The sequence below is a fragment of the Polistes canadensis genome, unplaced genomic scaffold, assembly GCF_001313835.1.
Source record: "Polistes canadensis isolate GaletaPanama2010 unplaced genomic scaffold, ASM131383v1 scaffold_79, whole genome shotgun sequence".
Lineage (NCBI taxonomy): Eukaryota > Metazoa > Arthropoda > Insecta > Hymenoptera > Vespidae > Polistes > Polistes canadensis.
In genome coordinates, this window is record NW_014569626.1 from 439,540 (window position 1) to 462,875 (window position 23,336).

At 31.0% G+C, this 23,336-nt stretch overlaps 1 protein-coding gene across 2 annotated transcripts; it reads right to left on the bottom strand.

The window, feature by feature from the left end:
• Positions 1-266: 266 nt before the first annotated feature.
• LOC106786672 (cardioacceleratory peptide receptor-like) lies at positions 267-23,161 on the bottom strand. 2 transcript variants are annotated; one of them, XM_014748316.1, is made up of 8 exons: positions 22,918-23,161; positions 20,028-20,607; positions 7,291-7,426; positions 5,996-6,193; positions 4,103-4,197; positions 3,756-4,011; positions 1,997-2,177; positions 267-1,857 (listed from the first exon to the last, which is right to left on the bottom strand). In XM_014748316.1, exons 2-8 carry the CDS (start codon positions 20,202-20,204, stop codon positions 1,659-1,661), a joined length of 1,242 nt encoding a protein of 413 aa, XP_014603802.1. In that variant the 5' UTR covers positions 20,205-20,607; positions 22,918-23,161; the 3' UTR covers positions 267-1,658. The 2 variants fall into 2 exon arrangements, with proteins under 2 accessions (XP_014603802.1, XP_014603803.1); XM_014748317.1 differs by having other exon boundaries at positions 1,661-1,847.
• Between the last annotated feature and the right edge of the window lie 175 nt (positions 23,162-23,336).

Here is a 23,336-nt window from a genome sequence, read left to right on the forward strand (position 1 = left end):
GCGATAAAATTTTATTTCACTGACGAAAACGAATACACGATTTGATGTTAACTCTCCTTTATTTTTTGCGAGCTTGAAAGTATTCGGAAAACAAAAAGAACTTTCTAAAATAAAAGAGGAAAGGGAAAGAGATTTAATACGTGATTTTATTATTTCTTTTAATGAATTCATGATAAGTCATTGGGAATATTTTAAATGAGAAAAAATATATTTCTGTTTGATCATTTATTTTATTCTCTTAATGGTATTTACAAATTTCTGCTATTGTCGATGAAAAGTCCATTACATTCATAATAATAAATTATTATTTTAATTGAGATATATAAATTATGAATAAATATGTATGTATGTATGTATAATAATGGGATACATCGAGAGACACAAAGCTGTGAAATTTTCTTTACATATAGTATTATTTTATTATTATGTAAATTTATATTTATTATATATATAAATATATAGGTGTATGTACACGTTGGTATATACCTTCGAGAATTTTATTTTCCATCGAATTTCACTGATACATACATATATATATGTATAAAAAGCGAAGAAAACGTCGATTTCTTATTTCCACGAGTTTGCTGCGAAATATCAAATCGATTTTCTTCTATCTGTATATATTTATATTTATGATAGATATCATGTAATCGCGAAATATTCCCTTTCCTCGTACTTATTTTCAAGACATTTTACGTTTCACTCACTTTAAGTATACGTGATACTTTTTTTAATTACCTACAATATTTCATTCTCCTTACATTAAATTTATTTACATCGTCATTTATTATTTTATCTTTGTATTGTAAAGAATTGGAATAAGCAAGTTTCGATTTTAGAAGGGTGAATAAAAATGAACTTTGTGATCGTACGAGGATCAAAATTTTGTAAAAGCAATATAAATGCACGTTTGTAATTGTACGGCCAAGGTAAAACAGAGACGGTCGTATTAATGTATGATAGTAACGTAGCAATACAGTTTTATTATTACAAATTATTTCTATCGTGTTCATTAAAATGTTGTTAATTTTAAAGAGAGAAATCGCGAACCAATTATTTTTTTAATGATTCTCCTCTCTGTATTTTTTTCTTCATTAGCTTCCTTTCTCCAAGAATTTCAACTTTAAAGCGCTCGTAAATGTAGGTCGAAACCTGTACTCGTTCAAAGAGACAATTTAAATGACGATGCGAAAGAAAAATACCTTTTCTCGATATATCCTCGATGAGATATCGAAAGGTACAAAATTAAAAATAATTACGAAATAAATATTGTTATGGAAAACATTTCTATTATATTGTAAGTTAAAGAAAATCTTTTAATTGTAATATTTATAATAATTATCGCACTGATTGTGATGAGATAGCTTCGGTGTGATTTATTATTTATAACAGTAGTTATTTAGAAGAGTTTTGTAAAAAGAGATCGAAAGGAGTATTTACTTTAGAATGAAAGACGCCTTAAAGTGATTTATTGTTAAAGTAAAGCCGAGTTTGCTTGCTCGGGTAAACGAAAGAATTGGTTGATTGGTGGGTTGCAAGTAGGTAGGCTGCTCAAGAATTTTGTCGGGAGTTTCTTCGAGAGTTAGAAAAAGAAACATAAGTAAAAATAAAAGTTTGAAATATTATTTCTCTTTCTCTCAGTTGATCTTTTAAACAATTTAAACCAATGACACCATCACGTGCTTCCTCGAAGTTGTCGAGTGCAGCATCCCTGGTCCACTTTTACGAGATGAATGTGCCGTCAGGGACGTCGTCACTGTCGTCCTCGTACTTGTGGTTTTAGCACCACCGGTGCCAAAGCAGTGATGTGGATTTGCAGTGCACCATCCCGAAACCCAGGAAATCGCCTGCATGTTCCTACCGAGCAACAGTTGCTCTTTACAATTTTTTACCATTTTCATTAATAATTTAGAACATTCCTTTTTATAGAACATTCTTTTGTCTACAATTTGTAAAGACAACATTAATATTATATTTGCAATTTCGATTAACTCACCGTACATTTTTGCAGAATGGCGTGCTAAAAAGACAATAGATGATGGGATTGGCAGCGGAATTCAATGGCGCTAGACTTTGTATAAAAGTAGCTACTGCGATGTTCGTCTGGGTTTTTGGTACGTGTCCGTAAACTTGTAGGAGATCGAAGATTATGTATGGACTCCAACAAAGTATGAATACTGAAATAATTAGAAGAATTGGGTGTGTATGGTAAGACAATGAATTTTTCTTCAATTTTAACGATCAAAATAATACGATAATAAACCAATTATTTTTTTAGTGATCGATCTAGTATATTGTACATGCGAATGAGAAGTAAACTCTTGTAATGGCCACATGTTTGGATCGTGATTCAGAATCCTGATAGCCATTCCGATTGTATAAACACTTTAAGAATGTTCTCGCTGAACGAACTGATTGTATTCGTTCCCTTTTAATCCGATTGCTAAATGTAGGTACTGTTGTTTCGAGCGTTCATAAGTACGTTTGAAATCTGGCCAGGTCATCAGATTTTCATTTTTCTTTTATTCCTCTGAAGTATTTTTTCTTCTTTCCTAGAGCCAGGAGACAAAAGTTGATGAGTGATTTTGTTGTTTCTTTATCATTTATCAACCCTGTATCATCGCTCTTTGAGAGGAAAATTTCTCACTTTGGGAGAATATCGAGGGTGTCGTATCGACTGATCCCATCCTTGGACTCCTCCTTTCGCGAAAGTATCGTCGTCAGCTAGAAAAGAAGAGACATCCAAAAAGACCAATCGCAAGAAGCGAATCTGATTAGCCCGAACGATTTCTCGTACGCGTAAAATTGTCCCTGGCAAGATAAGGGGGTGGAGGTTGAACGATGTACGCGAACCTTAGAAATCGAGATATACAGGGTGTCCTAGACAAAGTCTAGTGATTCGTAACTTTACATACATTTTTGCTTCATCTTTTATCTTTTCAAATTAATCGAAATATTAGTTACGAATGTTTCATTTTGATTTGTTCTACTTGATCTCTCGATATTTTGTAAAATTCATCGAATCATCGACGTCTACTGTTCGTTATTGTATATTTTTCTTACTCGGAGAACGTTCTTGTATTTTAAATTCATACTTTGTACGAGACACATTTATATTCCTCGACATCTGTCTTTTCAATGTTCTTCAATGTAACCGGAGACAATCGTATATTCAACGGACACACTGTATATTGAAGTTCCAGGCGTATTTTGCTCTCTTCTTTCCAAGCCGTATATGGATGCTGAGAAGAGAGAAAAAGAACACTCGCTTATCTTCTTGTGGCCACGTCTTTTACGCCGTGCAAATAAAACGGTTCGACGATATTCGTGCGAGCAGGAGAATATATAGCTATCTATAGGGAAGTGTGTCGCATGGGAGAGAGAGGGTTATAGCTTTTTACTGTCGAATTCGTCGAGTCACTTTTCCTCCAACTTTCGAAAGAGCCCCTCTAATCGTACACAAATTCTATTTCATTCAAGAGCTTTTTATTTCGGTCGTAACTAAGCAGATATTTCTTGTCAAACCTATTTCCATCGATCATTAGAATTTTATATATTAGATTTTTCACCTAGCCTCCGTGATGAAAGAATAGATTGACAAATCTCAGAAATAATCTAGCTCGATCAAGTTAACTTTTCCATTTATTCCATTTAATCCTTGATATTCGTCGTTAAAGTCAAACTTTTGGTCAATGATAATAATAATAAAAAGTTTAGTCGTTTATTCGAAGTAGGGAAAAGTTGAAACTACTTACCGAACACTATGACGAAGGTCATCTTAACGGTTTTGATCTTTGCTCGTGGTATAAGACCCCTGGACGAAGCTCTTCTGGTATCCCTAGTTGGACCCTGACGTAATGCGCTTCCTTGTGACCATATCGTTGCTACGATGACCATATAACAGCCTCCTATTATAAGGGTGGGAGCTATGAACAGGGTAAAGCTCACCAAACTCATGTAAATCCTCCATTGAATCGGTGATCCCAAGTCTATCCAGCATTGCTTCATTCCCTTAAAAAAAAAAAAAAAATAAAAATCGCAATATATTTTTATTATTTTATCTACTAGAGAATAAATGCACATGTATTTTCTTTTCTCATACTTGTATACGTTTCTCCTCGTAGAGAAAAATGATGGGAACGCTGAAGAGTGCTGAGAGACTCCAAGCAACCACCACCAACACTCGAGCTCTCCACCCTGTGTGTCAAATTCTTCACCTTACAAATCTTTACCAACTGGTACTATAAACGATAATATTTTTCATACGAAAAACATCGAAATAATATTCTGAACACTGGATATTGGATTGCTCTCTAATTAACTTCGAACACGTCTATAATTGGAGTAAAATTCTGTTTAATTTTTATTTGATCAGGTTTGATTTCAATATTTATTGTACGATCATTGTTTAAATTATGTTAAATAGATAATATTTAATGATTATTTTAGAACATTATTATCGTGTTGAAAAATTGAAGAGATTCTTATCGATTATCGACAATTAAATAATTTTATTGAAAATGAAACGACAAATAAGCAAATCATTTTAATTAAACTGTATTATAAGAACATACAGGAATAGAGATGAAAAAGATTTGATAGAGGTTCGAAAACGATTTAATCTCTGGGAAATTACATTGGCGTTAACTTTTTTTACTAAAGAATAAATTATTATTATCTTTAGTAACAATGAGTTAGACTTACAATTAGTTTGGCAGAAAAATTGCATTATCTCTTGCATATTTTTGCATTAAATTAACGGAATGAAAAGGCTAATGAGAGAAACGAGAGTAAAACTGATGAGAATAATACTCGTACTTCAGAACATTTGTTTTATGTATTTAACATTGTATTTCTAGTCGTAAACGCGTAAGTGGTTTTCTTATTTGGACGATTGAAAGTATCTTTCTCTTTTTTTTTTTTTTTTTATATTTGTGTCTACTTCTCTTCCCACGAGAGAGTTTATTTGCACGAGGTATAATATCAGGATGAAATGAGGCGAGAATAGAAAAGGGAACGGATTAAATCTATGAGTTATTTTGACAAGAGATTATTTGGTTCAAATATTTTTTCCGGTTAAAAGAATATTTTTATCATCGAAAAAAAAAAACGAAAAATGTTAAACGATACGAATTTGTTGATTTTCAAAACGGATTAGAAGAATCGCGTTAGAGAAAATAACAAAGTTTAAAAGGTAAAACATCCTGTATATTATACGCACGCATACTAACATAAAACTATGTATATATATATATATATATCTTTTTGAAAATCGGCTTCGTGGTTTGAAATGATTTCTCGGTCGACAGTAAATATAAAGTCTGAAAAGAGGAAAGCTTGCGACTGACTGGCGACCTTTAAATTACAGCTTTTTCTTCTTATTCCTCTGTGTCTGCCTCTTCGTCCAGCTCACCACTCTTTGGTGAGCTTTTCTCTCGAGAATAACGTGAAATGTGTGTACGCATTTGCTGCCTCGGCTTTTTCGAATACAACTTCAAAATGTATAAGAGAGGGAGAGAGGGGGAAAAGGAAATAAGAGGTATCTTTGAGCTTCTTCTACTTATCCGAGGTAACTCTGTATTTTATAAGTCATAAAAATCTTACTTGGAGAAGATAGAGAGTGAGAGAGAAAAGGAGAAAATGCAAGGTGTTACCGATCCAGCAATTTACTTCTCTTCTCGAGCTTTATCGTTATATTTCTCTGTGTACAATGGTCGGACATCGCAACTCACGATTATTTTTATATATTGCAGGTACAAAAGGATCTTCTCGACACTTTCTCTATGTTATATCGTATATATATACGATATTTGTTTCAAAGTACTTGCAGTAAATTCGAAGAAAATCTTCGTTCTCCATTTACGAATTGTAGAAGAGATTTTAGAAACCTCATGAAGGGAAATTCGAAGTAGCAAATGAAATTTTATCGTCGACCGGATTATTATTCATCTAGTATGCTAACGATTATTATAACAGCAAACAAAAATATACTTACAACTTCCTGAAAAGTTCATCGGTCGAGTAATGGCATCGTATCTGTCGATCGATAATGCAACCAATACATAGGTAGAACTATAGGTGACGACGGCTTGCATAAACCGGATGAGTTTGCAGGCAATGTTACCAGCATGCCAGGTGACTGTAGTTCTCCAAATTATATCCGTCAGAACTGATATCAAACCGACTAAAAGATCTGTGAACATGGATGGATAGTGAAGTGGTATGATTCATCGTAATGCGTTATTATTAACTGCTATCCGAGTTTCGTCCACTTCATTTCCAAACGAATAAATATACAGACCGATGTAGGTGACGTCATTACGCGAATTCTTGAAATAAACGACGAGGAGGGAATTAGAGACAGAGAAACGATCCTCTTTATACTCTTTCCCTATCACTTCGCAAACGTTTTACTTTGTGATAAACCCTTTTTTCTGTTTTAATCTCTCATAGAAAAACAAATATATTTTTATACTTACTGTCAATCATAAAAATATTCTGACACATTTTGAAATTTTTGTCATAACAGCCATGACAAGAATAACATATCCTTTATATTCTCATTCAAATTGAATCATATAAAGCGAACGAATGAATGGTTTTTCTATAGTTTCTTTTGCATGTGGTAACTTGTTAAATGTACATTCTACAAATTTTTTGTTTTATATCTGCAGGTCATGCTATGAAATATTCCGTACTGAATCTTCTTCCAACCAGAGATCTATCCTTGTTAGAAATATTTATACTTTCTTCGTGAATAACAAAAGGATAATATGAAGAAGTGATTTCAAGAATATCGTTGATTTTCAAAGTAAGATTCCATTATTATGAAAACTTTTTAAAGCGTTATCCTACCATCATTATTTTTTATAAGAGGCTAACTTTACCCTCATAATTTTCTCATATTTATTACCTTTCATATAAAAGTTCTAATTGAATAAAAGTGACGACCAACAATTGGTGAGCAATGTAAGATCCTTAAAACAAATTCGTACACTGTTAAATGAGAATGTCAGATTCAAGTCGACAGATTAATTTGCAACGGAAGAACTAATTTGATATTTTATCGAATATAGATCAGCGAAGAATTAATAAAAAAAAAAAGAACAGAAATTTTACCAGCGTGAAATGAATTTCTATTTAACAGTTTCAATTAAAACTCACGGGTTATTAATTCTTTTTTTTTTGTGATATTTTAAAGAGAAATATATTTGTAAGCGTTTTCCCCATGAAATTCTATTGGTATGATAATAATATACTAAGATATATTTTGTAATTGATTTAGTTAACCTGCGAAAGCCAGTTGCTTGATGAAAAAATCCATCCGAGATTTTCGACGTTTTCCCAGCAAGAGACCAGCTAGAACAGCAGTGTTACCAGCAACGATCACAGCGAATAGTAACCACAGTACTGTAAATTGTTCGGTCTGCAAAAGTGGAAAATCATGGTAAAGATACGTGAGTAAATATTTATGAAAACTTTATGTGTATTTATATATATATAACAAAATACATTTTATATTAATTGTATTATTTTTTATTTAAAACAAAAGGATTGACGTGCTCTCTGTGATATTTTAATCAGTCATTGAAATCACGAGCGTCAGGAAGTCTTCTCTCTGTTTCTCGACGTCTTTCTCAAGAAAAAAAAAGCTCGAACAACTAAGCGAAAAGCACGGCGTCGAGAATTAATAGGCGACATAATGTTCGTGGCAAATCCAGTGTTGTTGTACTTGAGAGACGACCGAGAATTATTACAATCGTCCCTCCACGAGATTCTCATCTATTTTCTCCGTCGTAAAGCGAAACGCACGCTATTTCGTCGTCTTCCTCCTCGTCATCGTATCACCAATTTTTCTTTTTTTCGCCTTTTCTTAAGGCTTCTCGAAAAATAGAAAAAAAAGGAGAGAAAGAGGAATAGAGAGAGAGAGAGAGGAAGGAAGGAAGAGATAGTCGTCATTTCAACATAATTGATTTGTTTGCGTAGGTGAGCAACGACGAAGGTGCTATTAACCAACTTCTCCTCCTCCTTCTTCTCATACTTGACTCGATTCAAGTTAAGATATCGCCCCCTTCTTAATTGCTATGCCATTCTCATAAATCACATGCGCTATGTGCTACGACTACCACCTACCTGTATATTTATCAGTAGGATAATTACGCGCTCGACTTCTCCCCGAAATTGCGACGAAAAGAGACCAAGAGTATCTTGTTTTTATTTAATTTTTTTTTTCTTTCTTTCATTTCGTGACAAAATTATTCTCTCTCTCTCTCTCTCTGTTTCTTTTAATTTTTTTCCTCGACAAAATTTATTTCCACCATTCATTATCTCTTTCTCTGGTCGTCAATATCTCTAATGTTATTGCAAAAGAATGTCGGATCGTGTGAGAAAGTAGAATTTTATATTTTCGTATATATATATTGTAATAAAATGGAGGCTTGTTATTTTGATTATTAATTTATACGATAAATGAATAGACAGTGTGAGTTTATTGATTTAGCATTGTAAATAAGTCAATTTTACTCTTTAATATTAATCAATCAAATGCAATACAGCAGGGAATAAATTCAATTTAATTTATGATTTAACATTACAAGACTTATGCGATATGCATGAGGTGCATTCATATACAGATATATATATATATATATATTTTCAGAGTCAGAGTATTCGCGTTCTTTAAAAGATTGGAAAAATTGTATTCCTCGGTTTATTTACTTAATCGCTGTGAAAATAGAACGCATCTTCGTGTTCCGGTATGAAGAGCATTTCTGTTCTTTAAAAATAATCTCTCGTAGAAAGAGCAGTCAGTTCTTAAATCGTTTCATGCAAGTTTCTGGCAAATATAGTATGTACACATGCATGTATGATGTACATAGCTGAGATAAATCTCGTTCATCTTTTTTTTACTTTCACGAAGTAAATACTTCGGCAAATTACTCCAATCTATTAATTGTCTTCGTTAATTGTTTTGTTATACTATCTTCGTACAGTTTGTCTGTATTGTATCTCGTAGATTTTTTCTCTTCTTTTTTCAATAGAGATAACTAAGTTCATCGTTTCACGAGAATTTCGAATAGAACCCTTTCCTCTCTCTTTCTCCTCCTCTTCGTTATTCAATAATCGAATCAAAGTTCTTTTTTAATTCGTTAAATCAAACACGAAATATTACCGATAGAAATGATTTCAAAAGATACCTCGTTACTTACTGTTATATAGAAATCAATACTGACAAGATCAGTCTGTCTCCTCGAATGGAAACTCGTACGATAATATTACTCTCCTAGAGCGAGTACTAGAAATCAGTTCGTCCATTACTCACTCAACGAATAACAACCTATAACGTACGATCGTACGCGTATCGTTGATGGTAGTTACGAAATTGCAACGTATCATATATCTATGTATCTATGTATGGATTTATATACGTAAGACAAACGTATATTGATCTAAAAGCATCGAATTAGAACAATCTTAATCACAATACTGTGTATTTGATTAATCTGCTATAGTACTTTTTAAAACAGCCTACTTTATAATCTTTAAAATGCATGACAAATTTTTAGACGTACAAGGAATCGTTTTCTTATATATTTTTTATTGTTTTCAGTGATTATCATCAAGATTTGGAGGGATATTTTCAACGTTTAATAATGAGTCTACGAGTACAAATGAATCATGCTTTGTGGAAAGGACATATAAGCTAAAACGTAAACGAGAATTGATGATGATGATGGTAGTAAGAGTAGTTCACTGATCTTCTCCAGTCTACGTCATCGTTGAAGGCATCGTGTGAAAGACGAAGATGAAGAAGGGGATCGAAAGGGATCGTAAAACATCCTATTTACGTCCACGAACGCAGATTACACCCCTCGGGAGTATAGGACTAGCCTGTGGCGACAGTATTTTCTTCCAAACGTTAAATTATCTAGCTATCGTACGACAAAATATCGTCGAATCGACGAATCTCCGCCCGAATGAAATACTCTCCTGGCTAACATTAATCTTCTTCTCTTTCTTCCTTCCTCTTTCAATCTTTTTTTTTTTACCACACACAGACTGGCCTATTTCCTTCTGAAGTTATAGGAATCAAATTGATCTCTCTATGATTTTATTAAGTAAATAATATTTTGCATAGTAGAATTTAATTTTATTACATAAAATTTATTTCATGGTCGACAAGTACCATAAAGATAAATTTGTTAAGAGAATACTCGAACGAGGAAATAGAATTGAAGGAGCGAAGGAAGAGTAGAAAGAGAATTGTGGAGAGAAATTGAGAGAGTAACGAAGCAAAATGCATCGATTATTTATACTCGTCAATTGATACCAAAGGAGGAAACGTTGAAAACGACCAAAGGTGTAAATCGTCTGGTTGCAACGTTCAGAAACTTGTTGAAATTTCAAACAACTGGAAAGTAGATTTTAACGCGACAGGATTCTTGCTTAAGTGAACATAGAAACTAGAAATAGGAAATCTGCAATGAGATAGAAATGTAATAAGTAGTAAGCGAAGGTTTCTATTAAAATCACATGTTATATTATTTTGGCGAACCACACAATAAAGGTTTTTTCTTGTAAAGGAAATCTGTTAGAACGCATTATTGTTAACAAATAATGTTATACGTTCTTTCTTTTTACCTTTCGATTTTTCTGTTGAAAGAGAAAGAAAAAGAGAGAGATGGGCGTTTTAATTAAAAATTTTAATGAATGTACACGTTTCGAAATCTGTACGAGCATGCATATGACACACTGCGTTTTCGAGAAAGAAGAATAGTTTTATAGATTCATTTAGGCGCGTGGTTAGATTCGTTCCGGAAAATCCGGCATAACTTTTGCTTTTTAAATTACTATAAATTATATAATTTACGTATTAACACCTCCATCTTCCAATGAGTATTACAATATACTTTAGAATTATTTAGCAAAAAATTAGTTTATCGTTTGTCGAGTAATTAATGCACCCTGAAACTATAAAATTATTCTTAAGCTATACAGCAAGCCAGTTCTTTGCAAGAATTTCATTTCTTTACAGAATACTTCGTTAATTGTGTAGGGGGTATTGTGTTAATCGAACTCGACTATTTCTCTGTATTTTCTCTGTTCTCAAACATGTTTCTCAACTACTCTAATTACTACGTTCTACCATTTATTTGCGATTTATCGGGTAAACAATTCTCTTCAACATATTTTTTTCACATTTTTATTACGAGAGTGTAATTAACTTTCGTGTTAATTACTTAAAGAAAACAAAAACGTTAGACCAGGTTTAATATCTCGTTAGCTTTGTTATCAAACAGAAAGACATATATGTATAGTGTAGTTAGAGAATTTAATATTTATAATTAATAATTAATATTTATTATAGAATATTGTGAACTTAAGAATGTATAAGATAAGATTTCGAGTTGTAATAATAATCGATGATGTAGATTAATTCACTCGACAAGACGTATAAGAAGGTTTGTCTATCTTTCAAAGTTTCTGTATATAGTTCAGTAAGATAAACTTATCTTCTTTTCTACCGCATGTTTAATCAGAAGAAGTTTGGTATCGACTTGCGCTTAAGTTGAAAGCTTAGCTACGATGAAACTACTAATATTACAAACTAACAATAAAAAACAGCCTTCGATAATAAAAATTTTACCTCAAGCCGACTATAATTAACGAGTAGAAATAAAGAATAGTAAATTAGAATTTTGTTGTGTTTCTAAATAGAATGCTGGTAAAATGAAAAGAATCTTGTAAATAAATTAGAAATATAGTTATTAATTTATGTAAATCATTCAAGCTTTTATTTTTTGTACTCTCTATTTCTAATTTGAATATTTTTCTTGTTTATTTACAAAACTTAAGATGTGAGATATTAAATTATTTTTATGTTTTTGGTCTAAAAACTTGTATGTGTGTATTTTATTTAGTTTTCCTCTGTTGAGCTTTGTACGAGATCTTTCTCAGCTCAAGGATATTATTAATTATTAATAAAATAGATAAAATCTCTCTGGGGAATCTTCTATAAATATTATTTATGTAGTTACATTAGAATTTTTAATATATTAAATGTTAAAATTGAAATTATTATTAATCATTCCTAGAAAACGTATAAATGTATTCGCTGCATGTTAGTGCATTTTTCTTTTGAAGAAAGAATATATATTTCCTACGAATCTACATTATATTAAAATAAAATGCCAGGAATATTATTTTATATTTATTTTAAAATGGTTTACTTTTTGATTAACGTTGTCTAAAAAGACGGAAATGACGTACATCTAATGTAACGGCATTTGTTTGGAGGGAAAAACATTTTAGCTAATTATTGAAAAAAAGGTAAATTTATTAAGACGAAACTAATAATTAAAATTTTTCTTCATTTTTTTCCTTTCAAATTTTATATTATAAGTTATATTTTAATGCAAACTTTAAGAAATAAATAATTTTTTGCAAGAAATGCATTCGCATTTCCTCCACCAATCAGAGAATAGTAGGGTATGCGTTCATTAGCCAACGGTCATTTCAACTTCGTCCTTTATTAAGTGGTGTCATGGTGTTCATTCTCCTCGTAATTAAAAGTAATAAGGTATTTTTTTAGAGAAAAATGTCTTGTGATATATCAATCGATAGCTAAACAAGTGATCTTTGTGAAAAGTGCAGTATAAATTCATAATATTATTGTGTTTGACAGATATTCGCAAAAATAAATTAGCTTCTCGTTGTAACGGTCATAGTTGCCGATTCATTTTTGCCTAACTTAAAAATGGACGCTACATACAGTGCAAAAGTGTGCAGAGGTACAATATTTTAGTTAATTAATTAAAAATTAATTATCTATCTCTTTCTCTCTTAACAACATCGGATATTAAGATTGTTTTTGATTTATTTCATATAATCTTTTTGCATTATATATTTGCATGTTAATTGAGCAAAAAATTTTTGTTTCCAGATAGCTCCACTGTGGCGCTGCTTACTTGTGGGGGAGGAAAGGACTTCCTTGGCCAACGGTCTTTTTGAATTTATCCTTCGTTAAGTGGTATCGTAATAATCTTGTGGTATCTTTAATTAATAAAAAGTAATTAGTTGGTTTTTTCTAACAAATAATTTCTTCTAATATATAAATCGATAGTAAAATACGTGATCTTCATGAGGCCGCGTTAATAAGTCAGTGTATTATAGTATTCTTAAAATATTCGCAAATAAAAAAATGTGATTGGTATTCGGTATATCTAACGCTGCTGCCATTTTGTTAAGATTTTTGAAATTATCCAGGGGTACCATATTTCGCGAATTATAATTATAATTAATTATAATATATCATATATCTATAATATAATTTAAATAAGCTATAATAAAAACATTATAATGCTTAATAATAATGAATCATAATTACGTATTTTAGTTTAAATAATATTTCAATAATTTCAACGATTTTTTAATGGCAATGGTATTAATAATTTATTTTGTTCTATTCTTTACAACTTTAATAGAAGCAGAATCATTCATCATCTCGTGATCCTGGGGCAGGATGCTCATCGTGCAAAGGATCAGCAATGGTTCGGGTAAGTAAATTTATTTAAAAAATTTTTTTTTAATAATTCTTACAATTATTTAATGGCAATGGGATTAATAATTTATTTTGTTCTATTCTTTACAACTTTAATAGAAGCAGAATCATTCATCATCCCATGATCCTGGGGCAGGATGCTCGTCGTGCAAAGGATCAGCAATAGTTCGGGTAAGTAAATTTATTATTTTAATTTTTTTTCAATAATTCTTACAATTATTTAATGGCAATGGGATTAAGAATTAATTCTTTTGTATTCTTTGCAGCTTTGATAGAAGCAGAATCATCCATCACGCCGTGATCCTGGGGCAGGATGCTCATCGTGCAATCATCAATGAAGATTCGAGGTAAGAACAATTCTTTTTTTAATGATTCTACAATTTTTGTATTCTAACAATGACGATAATAACTTTGTTTCTATTTCTTTTCCAGACAATCATTGCAATCGTGCGCGAGGCAATGGACGGGAATATTGCATCGTTTAAATAAAATGAAAATCGCGAATTAGATGCACCGATCGTCCGTTTGTTCGTTCGTTTCAATCCGTTCGCGTTTCGCGACACCAATTTTAGAAAGATATATATTTAAATTGACTGTATGCAACGCAGTCTTGCTGTTAGGGTTTGTTCGTAAGTTTGATTGTAAAACAGTCACATAGACTGTTCGCGTATTAAAGTCAGTGCATCACTGAAGATCAACGAGAAATCAAAATAAATAGGAAGAAGAATATCGGTAAATACATTCATTAATTTTATAGCTATTAAATATTTTCTTGTTATTACAATGAATGTATTAAACATTTCGTTTCAATTCTTTTTAGATGATCAATGGAATTTGGCCTTATCGACTACCTGAAATCAACCCACATCGCTTACAACCTTCCTCAATTTCAACTTACATCGCGAACGAGTGTTTTGGAGCCACCATAGAACTTCTTAAGTAGTGAGCAACGAAATTTAAAGTCCCTCCAGTGCTCAATCATGTCGAGGATGAAAGGTCCGAATCGGCACGAGTTACTGGTTGTAATTATTTAAAGAAATTATTGACGAGCACATGAGTAATTCATTTTGGAATTACTCATGAATAGTAGATTATTATTTATTTTATGTGCATTTATTATATCAGGATAGGATCTTCTTGTTTAATCGGTTTAATTCATTAATTTAACAGTGCAACAAAATGATGCACTTTCTTACACACTTCGTCTTTTGCTCGAGTTATTAATATTAAAATTTTTCATTTATTTATTTGATTTCGTACCTAAAAAAGTATGTAATATTGTTTTATATGGCTTTCTTTTTAATTAGTTTATCAATCACGATTTCGATATATCAATACTTTAATATTATTAAAATAAATGAACAAGAAGAGTAACATAACCCGCGAACGGATAGATTCTAGCAATTAAGTGATGGCTCAAAGCACAGTTCTTTCATTAGAACAGCCAACTTAATKAAAGGAGTCGTCCGAGGTTTTCTATATATATATAATAATATTTTTCTCTTTTGTTAAATTCTTAAATTCTTACATTTTTTAATTTTTAAATTCTGAAATTTTTACAAACAAAAATCAAAACCAAATATAACTTGTAGAGTCTTAGTCCGCTTAGATCTATAAAAGAACTATTTTATATGTTATTAATCACAATTTTTAGATTAGGATTTTCAGCTTCTAATAAACTAATCTCCCGTTTCTCCCCCCATACTTTCTGCGTTCTCATCTATGGGTGTGCCCAGGTGTTACACGTATGGGTGAGAAACAGTTAGTATGGGTTTAGTTTTAAGTTTTTCCCTTATTGGCGGCTACTATTGTGTTAGTGATTGCACGGTGTACTTTGCACCTGTGTGTACGTAATAGGTAGTGTGCATAGTATATCGTTTCGCGATAATTATCCTTATATAAAAGTTATTGTTTAATGAAAATATTACTTGTAAAGTTACATATATATAATATATATATATTATACAAATAATATATAATATAATATTATAAATATATTTAATTTTTTTCATTTTTTATACGGTTTTGCATAGTAGAGTTACTGCATTTATTTGTGGAAACTTTGATATACTCGTATATTACTAGTATGCATATATACTAGTKTATACTTGTATTTTTGCATTAGTTATTTATGCAATAATCACTAGCCTTGGTAGACGATTACAGCAATTGGTACGTACTCCCATAAGTTTAGAAAACACGCGTTTGAACTAGGGTGTCGGAGGTGCCCCGGGGCATGCTCTCTAGTTTAGGCTTTTGCACCCTGGTGGTATGTGAGAGGATCGTGGAGTGAGTGGGTGGGTATGCATGTATGTTTGTTCTTTTTTAAATAGTGCCAATATAAAGGCAGGTAGCATACTTAGATGTGAATGTTTATTTAATTTGTAAGTAGGTAGAGACCGGAGAAGTCGCGCGATTGTAATTTCCACTCAGAAGTGGAAAATTTCTTCTCCGGAGATATTATACAAAGTTTCAGCAACCTTCAGATTCATTTATCATTTAAATATTTCTTTTATTTTTTCCATATATTGCTGATACTCTGTACCGCGAGATATAAATCAGTATCGAACGATTCAAAAGTCTTTGCGTTTTCTTAAAAATTAATTTTTTTTCGAAAWWGTGADGRTABCTGAATACGTTGGATACTWAMTTAATATTAAGTATATTAACGCTTTGCTCTTTAGTAATTCCTATTGAATATTTCATTTGTTATATATGTATAGTAAATTCTAAGTAGAGTAAAGATAAAAGATAAAAATGGTCGAGTAAAAAAGTAAGACCATAAGATGTATGACAAAGTTCCTGCTTTTGTTTGATATTATTTAATTTTTTAAATGCAAAGTGTTAGTAATAGGTTCATCGATTAGATCAAATATCTGTTGAGGCATTCGAGTAAATGTAACTATACGATTGTTTCGGAAATATATTGTAAAATGCGTTTGGAAAAAGCCTCACAGTAGCGTTTAGGGCACGAAGAAAGAAGAGGCATTATGCCGAAGAAGGCCCCACTTAATTGTGGCTGAAGAGGCCTATTTATGATGAGCCATTTCTTCAAAGGATGCAGCATATTCTGTGTGCCTTTAAAAAAATGACTCATATTTTTATTTGCATGCTTTTATTATGCTCGTCTCTAATTGTCTTCAATTTGTTTTTTTGTTGTTATTGTCATTTCTATTCACAGGAAGTTTTGGAAAAAAACGCCACTTTTATCAGGCGTGTTAACAAGTTAATTGCAAAGTTTATTTTTTCCAGATATTATGAATAATAATTTAATATCATATAACTAATATATGTTTCTGTTTTGTTTTTCAGGTGATCTTCGTTGGATTGATTTGCTATGATTTCTATTTTTTTTATTATTTTTTTGTTGTTGCCGATCAGACTCCTATTTACAATTTTTATATATGAATTCATGCATTTCTATGACAAATAAAAAAAGAATATTAAATTTATAGAATCTAATTATTTAAAATTGGTTTTTAGAATTTAATTTCACATATATTTCAAATATATATACAAAAGAGTATTCAAACTTGTTGCACTTTTGAAATTTGTATAATTATTAAAGTTGTAGTTAATTAAAAATTCACTACTTTTAAGAATATTTAATACTGTAGAAATGCATACATAATTTATTATTACAAGAATCAAATATTAATTATAAAAATTTATGTTTTAGGTGCATCAATCTATGTGTTCTAGTTTTTGTTACTAGTAACCCATACTCAAGTCATCCATGTGAAAGTCTCATCGATCCATAATGGCTATAATATTCGGTGCGTTTTCAAAATCTTTTCATTTCAAATATGATTACTTAAAATTAAAGAGTATTTATATCATAAATTTAATTATAAGAGATAAATAAGTTAGATAAAATTGTATTATTATTTTGGCGAAAAAGATAAACGCATTGAATACTCTTTGAATTTAATGAAAACTCAATATATGAGCTTGGTTTTTTTTTAAATCATTTATTTCTATATTACTGCGTGAATATATATTTATAAGCAGCGTTATGCATTCCTTGTCACAGTAACTTTGTGACTACGCAGGTCGATAATAATTTAATTTAAACTTGGAAGGATCGTAGAACTTGACAAATTAATAATTCATTACATTTTTATAAGAACGTCAAGTCATCATTATAATCTCATACATTTTATGATATCAAATGTAATCTTCTTGTGATTTAAAAAAGCCTGTTAAATAATTAACAAAAATAACACGTATTTAACACATGTATTTAACATACATAGATTTTCGTCTGCCTCTCGTTATCAACGACTGTTACAGAGAGAGAGAGAGAGAGTTTAAATAATATAATACTTCGTGAAAAAAAAAACATACGCATAATAAAAATTTATGCACGCACACACACAATCATAAATTATAATTTAATTATAATATAATATATTTGTCCAAATAATACTTAAATAAACATCGTTATATCGTTCGCGAATTTTATCGTGTTAAAAAAGAATAATATTCTTACGATACACGTATCGAATTTGTGTTAAGAGGACTACCGAGCTGTATCTATCTCGAGTGTTTAAGAAAAAAAGTAAACGCGTGTATAAAAGTAGAGTTAAACTTACGGATTCCCGTTAAAGTTGGAATAAACAAATAAACATAGTTCGATATTGAAAAAGTCCGTTTACAAAAGTTCTCTTCGTTCGCAGTCTTGCGGGGACCATGCTAACAGTAAGACGTGTGTGTGCTCCAACGAATTTATTTTGTTATCAAGTAAATCTTTCTTTTTTAATATTTTAATTATAAAACATTATCAATAGACAACCGATGCGAATCAACGAACTTAATTAAATATTGCATTTCATTTTTTATCTTCGCAGGAAGTTGAATTATCTCGCCAATTTTTTCTTTTTTATTCTTTTGTACAATCAAATTTATAATTCACTGACAAATTAAAAAAAATATCTTTTCTTCAATGTTTTAATAAATAATCAACAAATGATCGATTTATGCATTTCTTTACAACAACAGCCGCTACGAAATATTTCCTTCTTATTTTTTGATGCGACATTAATTGATTTTTTCATTATAACATAAAACTTAACGTAGAAGAAATCTTCTTTAACAAGCCCATTTAACGAGTTTCTTTTCATAAAGAAATACAATAGAAGAGGAGGAGGAGGAGGACTTTTGGTAAAGGATTTTCTAGGATACTCTAGGATAATACTTATGATTATTATTGGGAATCTTGATTTTCGAAAAAGAACACTTTATTTAAGTAGATTTATGTTAAAATTCTCTCGAGACTCCTCTTGCAAAAGTAAGGAGAACGCGTTCTCATATTTTTCATATTTTATTTAATAATTCTTAGAGAATATAATTGCAGATAATAATAAATTATATTTCAAATATTATTCGCGTGTTTAAAAAAACTTTGTCGAAATAAATAAATATATATTATTAATATAATCTCTCTCTCTCTCTCTCTCTCTCTCTCTCTCTCTCTCTCTCTCTCTCTCGGGGGGATAATAAAAAAAAAGTTACAAGATTTTGCAGCAAAGAGTGAAGCTAACGAACGAGTCTTTCATAATAAATTCCTCGAGCAATCGCGAAACGATTATTACTGCAAGGAGGCCGATCAAAGCACCTGGAATTTACTTCGAGAACGATAAATTGTAGAACTAGTCATTTCTAACGCTTTTTTTTGTAACAACCGACCGGTCTACGATACTCTTTGGATTCCATCAAACGTTCGAGATATTCGCTATTATGAACTATCGATAAAACCGATTTAGATTTTTTTTTCTATTCATTGTAAATTTTCAAGACTATGTTTAGTATTTCCTGATTATTTAATCGAATTATTTCAACGAGATCGTGGAATCACTTGTGTGACTGAAGGATTTAGTCTCAGGGAACGTAAGGATATATTGTTTCTCAAAGATATTGTGTTGAAGTATTATACTCTATTCGAATATCAAAGGATAATACTCTCGTGTAAATACTTTTCCGTTTAAACCCATTCATCTTTTTAATAGAATAGTGTTAAATTTTATTTGGATTGTGGTATTGAAAACGATGATTAAACAATTGATTTTGTTATAATATCAATTAATTTTATTTTATATCATTAATGCACTCAGATGACACACCAAATAATCTTAATAACTAGTTCTCCCTTTTTTAGACTGAAAGATATATTTATAAAACCATCATGGATTTTTCCTTTTTCTTCTGACCACTTCTCCCCTAACATTGCTTATCTCAAAATTTGTAAGAAACTTTGTTCAAACAGAATTTATTAAGAGAAAGAAAATAATTGTTACTTGAAATATTTGTTAGAATAATTGTGTAACGAATTAATTATGAATAAGTAGTGTGTTTATCATAAAACTTTGTATAATATCGTTACGTGCAACATGCAAATTAATTTCAATGGCGAACTTCTCGAAAACTAGTTATACAACAAATAAGTAATATAATTAATAATATTTACCTCGTAAAAATAAAAAGAATCAATCTCCTCGGTGGCGTTAACGTCCAGAGAAGTTATATTGAAGTATTCCTGCATTAGAAATATTCCATCGGTTGCATTTTTGCCAATATCGACAACAATGTCATCGCTTTGATTTCGATTACTTCTTTGCTCTCTGTTTTGATCGACTACCGACATTTTGTAGGATCCTATCTATCCTTCCTTACTTTTTTTGTTTCTTTCCCTTCTATTTCCTTCTCTATTTTGTCCAGAATTATTAATTCTTCAACGTGTTGTATATCCTTGAAATTTTGTATTAGACAAAAATCTCGCGAACATCTTCATGAAAATTCTTTCTCGATCACTCTTCTTTTATCTTCATTTTCATTCGATTTGAATAATAAAGTTCGCGACACCTTTCTTTCCTCTTTCTTCGAATAAATAATCCTCTTTTGAAGCATCTTTCAAATAAAACGTACAAATAATTCTATGAATATATGCGCGCACATACACAAATGTAACACAGTCTTTTTGTAAATATATTTTCTGCATTGTTTTTGTTTAATCGAAAATCTACATCATGCCAGGTATACGTGGGATTCTACGAGCCATTTATTTTAAATATTCCTTCCATCACTCTCTCGCGATTTCTTTTCTTTTTTTTTATATTTTCCTATGTAATGTTCCAAACTTGATAGGAGATAAATCTAATACGTATAAAACTCGGAGATTCCCTTCTGCCCTTTAAATTTCTTTACGTAGGTAGAAAACGTTATAACTGTATATAGAAATATGAGGGATCGAGTGATATACCGAGAAAAAAAGATTATTACTCGTCGGGCAATATATAATAAAAGAATAGTTTCTCGATTGGAATGTTGATAATAGAAAAATTACAAATGAAATATAAAAAGAAATCAACAGGTTGCGATATAAAGGTAGAATTAATTACACGAGTAGTAGCAAACAAAGCACCGTTCGAACATTGTTTCAAATTTAATGTGAAATAAGAGACCTAAGGGATTTAATATATTTACTATATAGTAATTGGCCATGCCAGATGAAAAACAATTCAGTGTCGTACTTTTTTTAAATAATTTTCAACGAGGGACACTCGTCCGGGTAACAAAAATCTAACCTAAGGAAAGAATAACATTAACAACAAAATGAGGAGGGTAAAGATGTCGAAGAAGGAGGGTAGTTCGGTTTTCTCGTTAATCTTAAGCTCTCGAATCGTAAATCCCTTAGCTCATCTATCGGATAATATCCTCGCCACCTGTTTTTCTGAAACTTCTTCGAGAATCGATTGTACAGCCTCGCCAAGGCAAAATAGGAAAATCCAGGGGAAAAAAAGTAGAGTGGTGTGACAAAAAAAAAAAGAACCCAGGAATAAAATATCTATAGACGATGGCATGGAGAAAAACGAATCAACGTGATTTCGGATGTGATTTCATCTACGTGAAATCGAACCCGTTTGATCCCCTCCACAATCTCTTTCTAGATGAATATTTCGGTCAAACGGATCCACAGTTTTTTATTCTTTTATTATTCGGAAATATTTCACTACGCTTTGTTTCGTTTTATATTTCTCTTTCGCGATTAAAAAATCATAGAATAAAATTGAAAATACTTTTATACTCTATGTGTGACGTACACTTATATTATAATCTTTTTTAAAGAACACGAGGACAAATTTTTATTATGAGGATGAATATGTTCACGTGTGTGTGTGTATTGAGTTAAAACACTTTAAAGGGATCGATCGGCTTATCTGCGATACGTGTTAGACTCGATTACCAGGCATTCTACAATGCAAATCTAATACGACCCGATTGTATTGACGTATAATCAAACTAAACCCGCACATTTATCTTTCACGTTAATTGCTATTTTTATTTTTTTTTCTTGTATTTTCAAACATTAGAATCATGAATAATTTCAATTAATATCATATAAAGTAAGATAAATGTAAATAATTAATGGGAATTTATGAACTGGTTTAATAAACATCCTACGAATCGTTCCACGAGTTATCGTTTTATGAATAACCAGTCCAATTGATATGCAATCTCGTCAATTAAATAATGACAAAAAAAGGCAGAGTAAATGATTCAGTAGAAAATAACAAGGAACGTATTTATCATCCAATGAAATTATGCAATTATTATTTTCTTTCCAAGTCATTTACATAATCTTCTTTGAAATGTTCGATCTCGATATCTATGGAAGATTCCAATTTAGAGTTGCAATTATAGGGGAAATGGTTTGATTAAAAGATACATAGTTGGTATTGTGGTCTCTTTATCTCTATAATTTACCACGAAGAATTTCAAAGCACTTTGAACCTAAATTACAAACCGAAAATCGAGTTTGAACGGAGGATAAGTCTAGACTACCTCCCTCTCCACGTGTGACGCTGAAATGCGAGCTATAAGGAAGTTTACTTCTTTTAAAGAGCTAAACGATGTTCAAAGTGAGACTTTTTTATTCCATTTTCTTATGAAAAGTTTTTGCCAGGAAAAGATTTTTCGTAGTAATCATCTAAGACAAGTTTAATGACGTTTTCTTTTTTATAATTGAAGAAAAAAAGAAGTCTTTCATTCCCTTTTCTTTTCATCTCTATTCAAATTGTAATAACTTTTAATAAAATCTTTGCCGTGGTTGTTTAATTTTGTTAATATAAGTCGCGTATTTCGATAAATGTTACTTTAGTCAAAAAAAATACGAGAGTAATACCGATTACGCAAAGGGTTTCCAAATTTCTAATAATAAATATGTGTAAAGCAAATAAAAAATCTCTCTATATATATCTATATATAGAAATATTTAGATATTATTAATTTTAGTGAATGAAGGGGGGAAAAAAACATTGGAAATGAAGAATAATAAATAAGAGAACGTGGAAAATTACACTAGCTCGTACGAAACGCGAAACGCGACTGAAGGAAGAGAAGAACGGTGAGAGTAGTCGCTTCAAAAGATAGCCGACGATGACTGAATTCGCGCGCACGCTAGTGAACGAGGAAACGAGTTGGTGGGAAAGCAAGAGCATCGAAAAAGGGTGGGAGGGAGGTTTGGGAGAATGAACGACTAAAGAAGAAGAATCCTAGTGATTATTCCTCTTTCTTTTTACCAACCACCAAACTTCATCTACTTTCCTACAAGTTTTCATCCCTTTTTTCTTGTTTTACAAATGATTCTCCTAGAATCACCATGTTCTCATACAAATTGTGTTTTCACGCATTCTTAATTGGAAACATTTAAATCATTATTATTAACAGGTAGTTTCTAACATAATTAATAGGAACGTGAGGTAATTTTAAATATCCT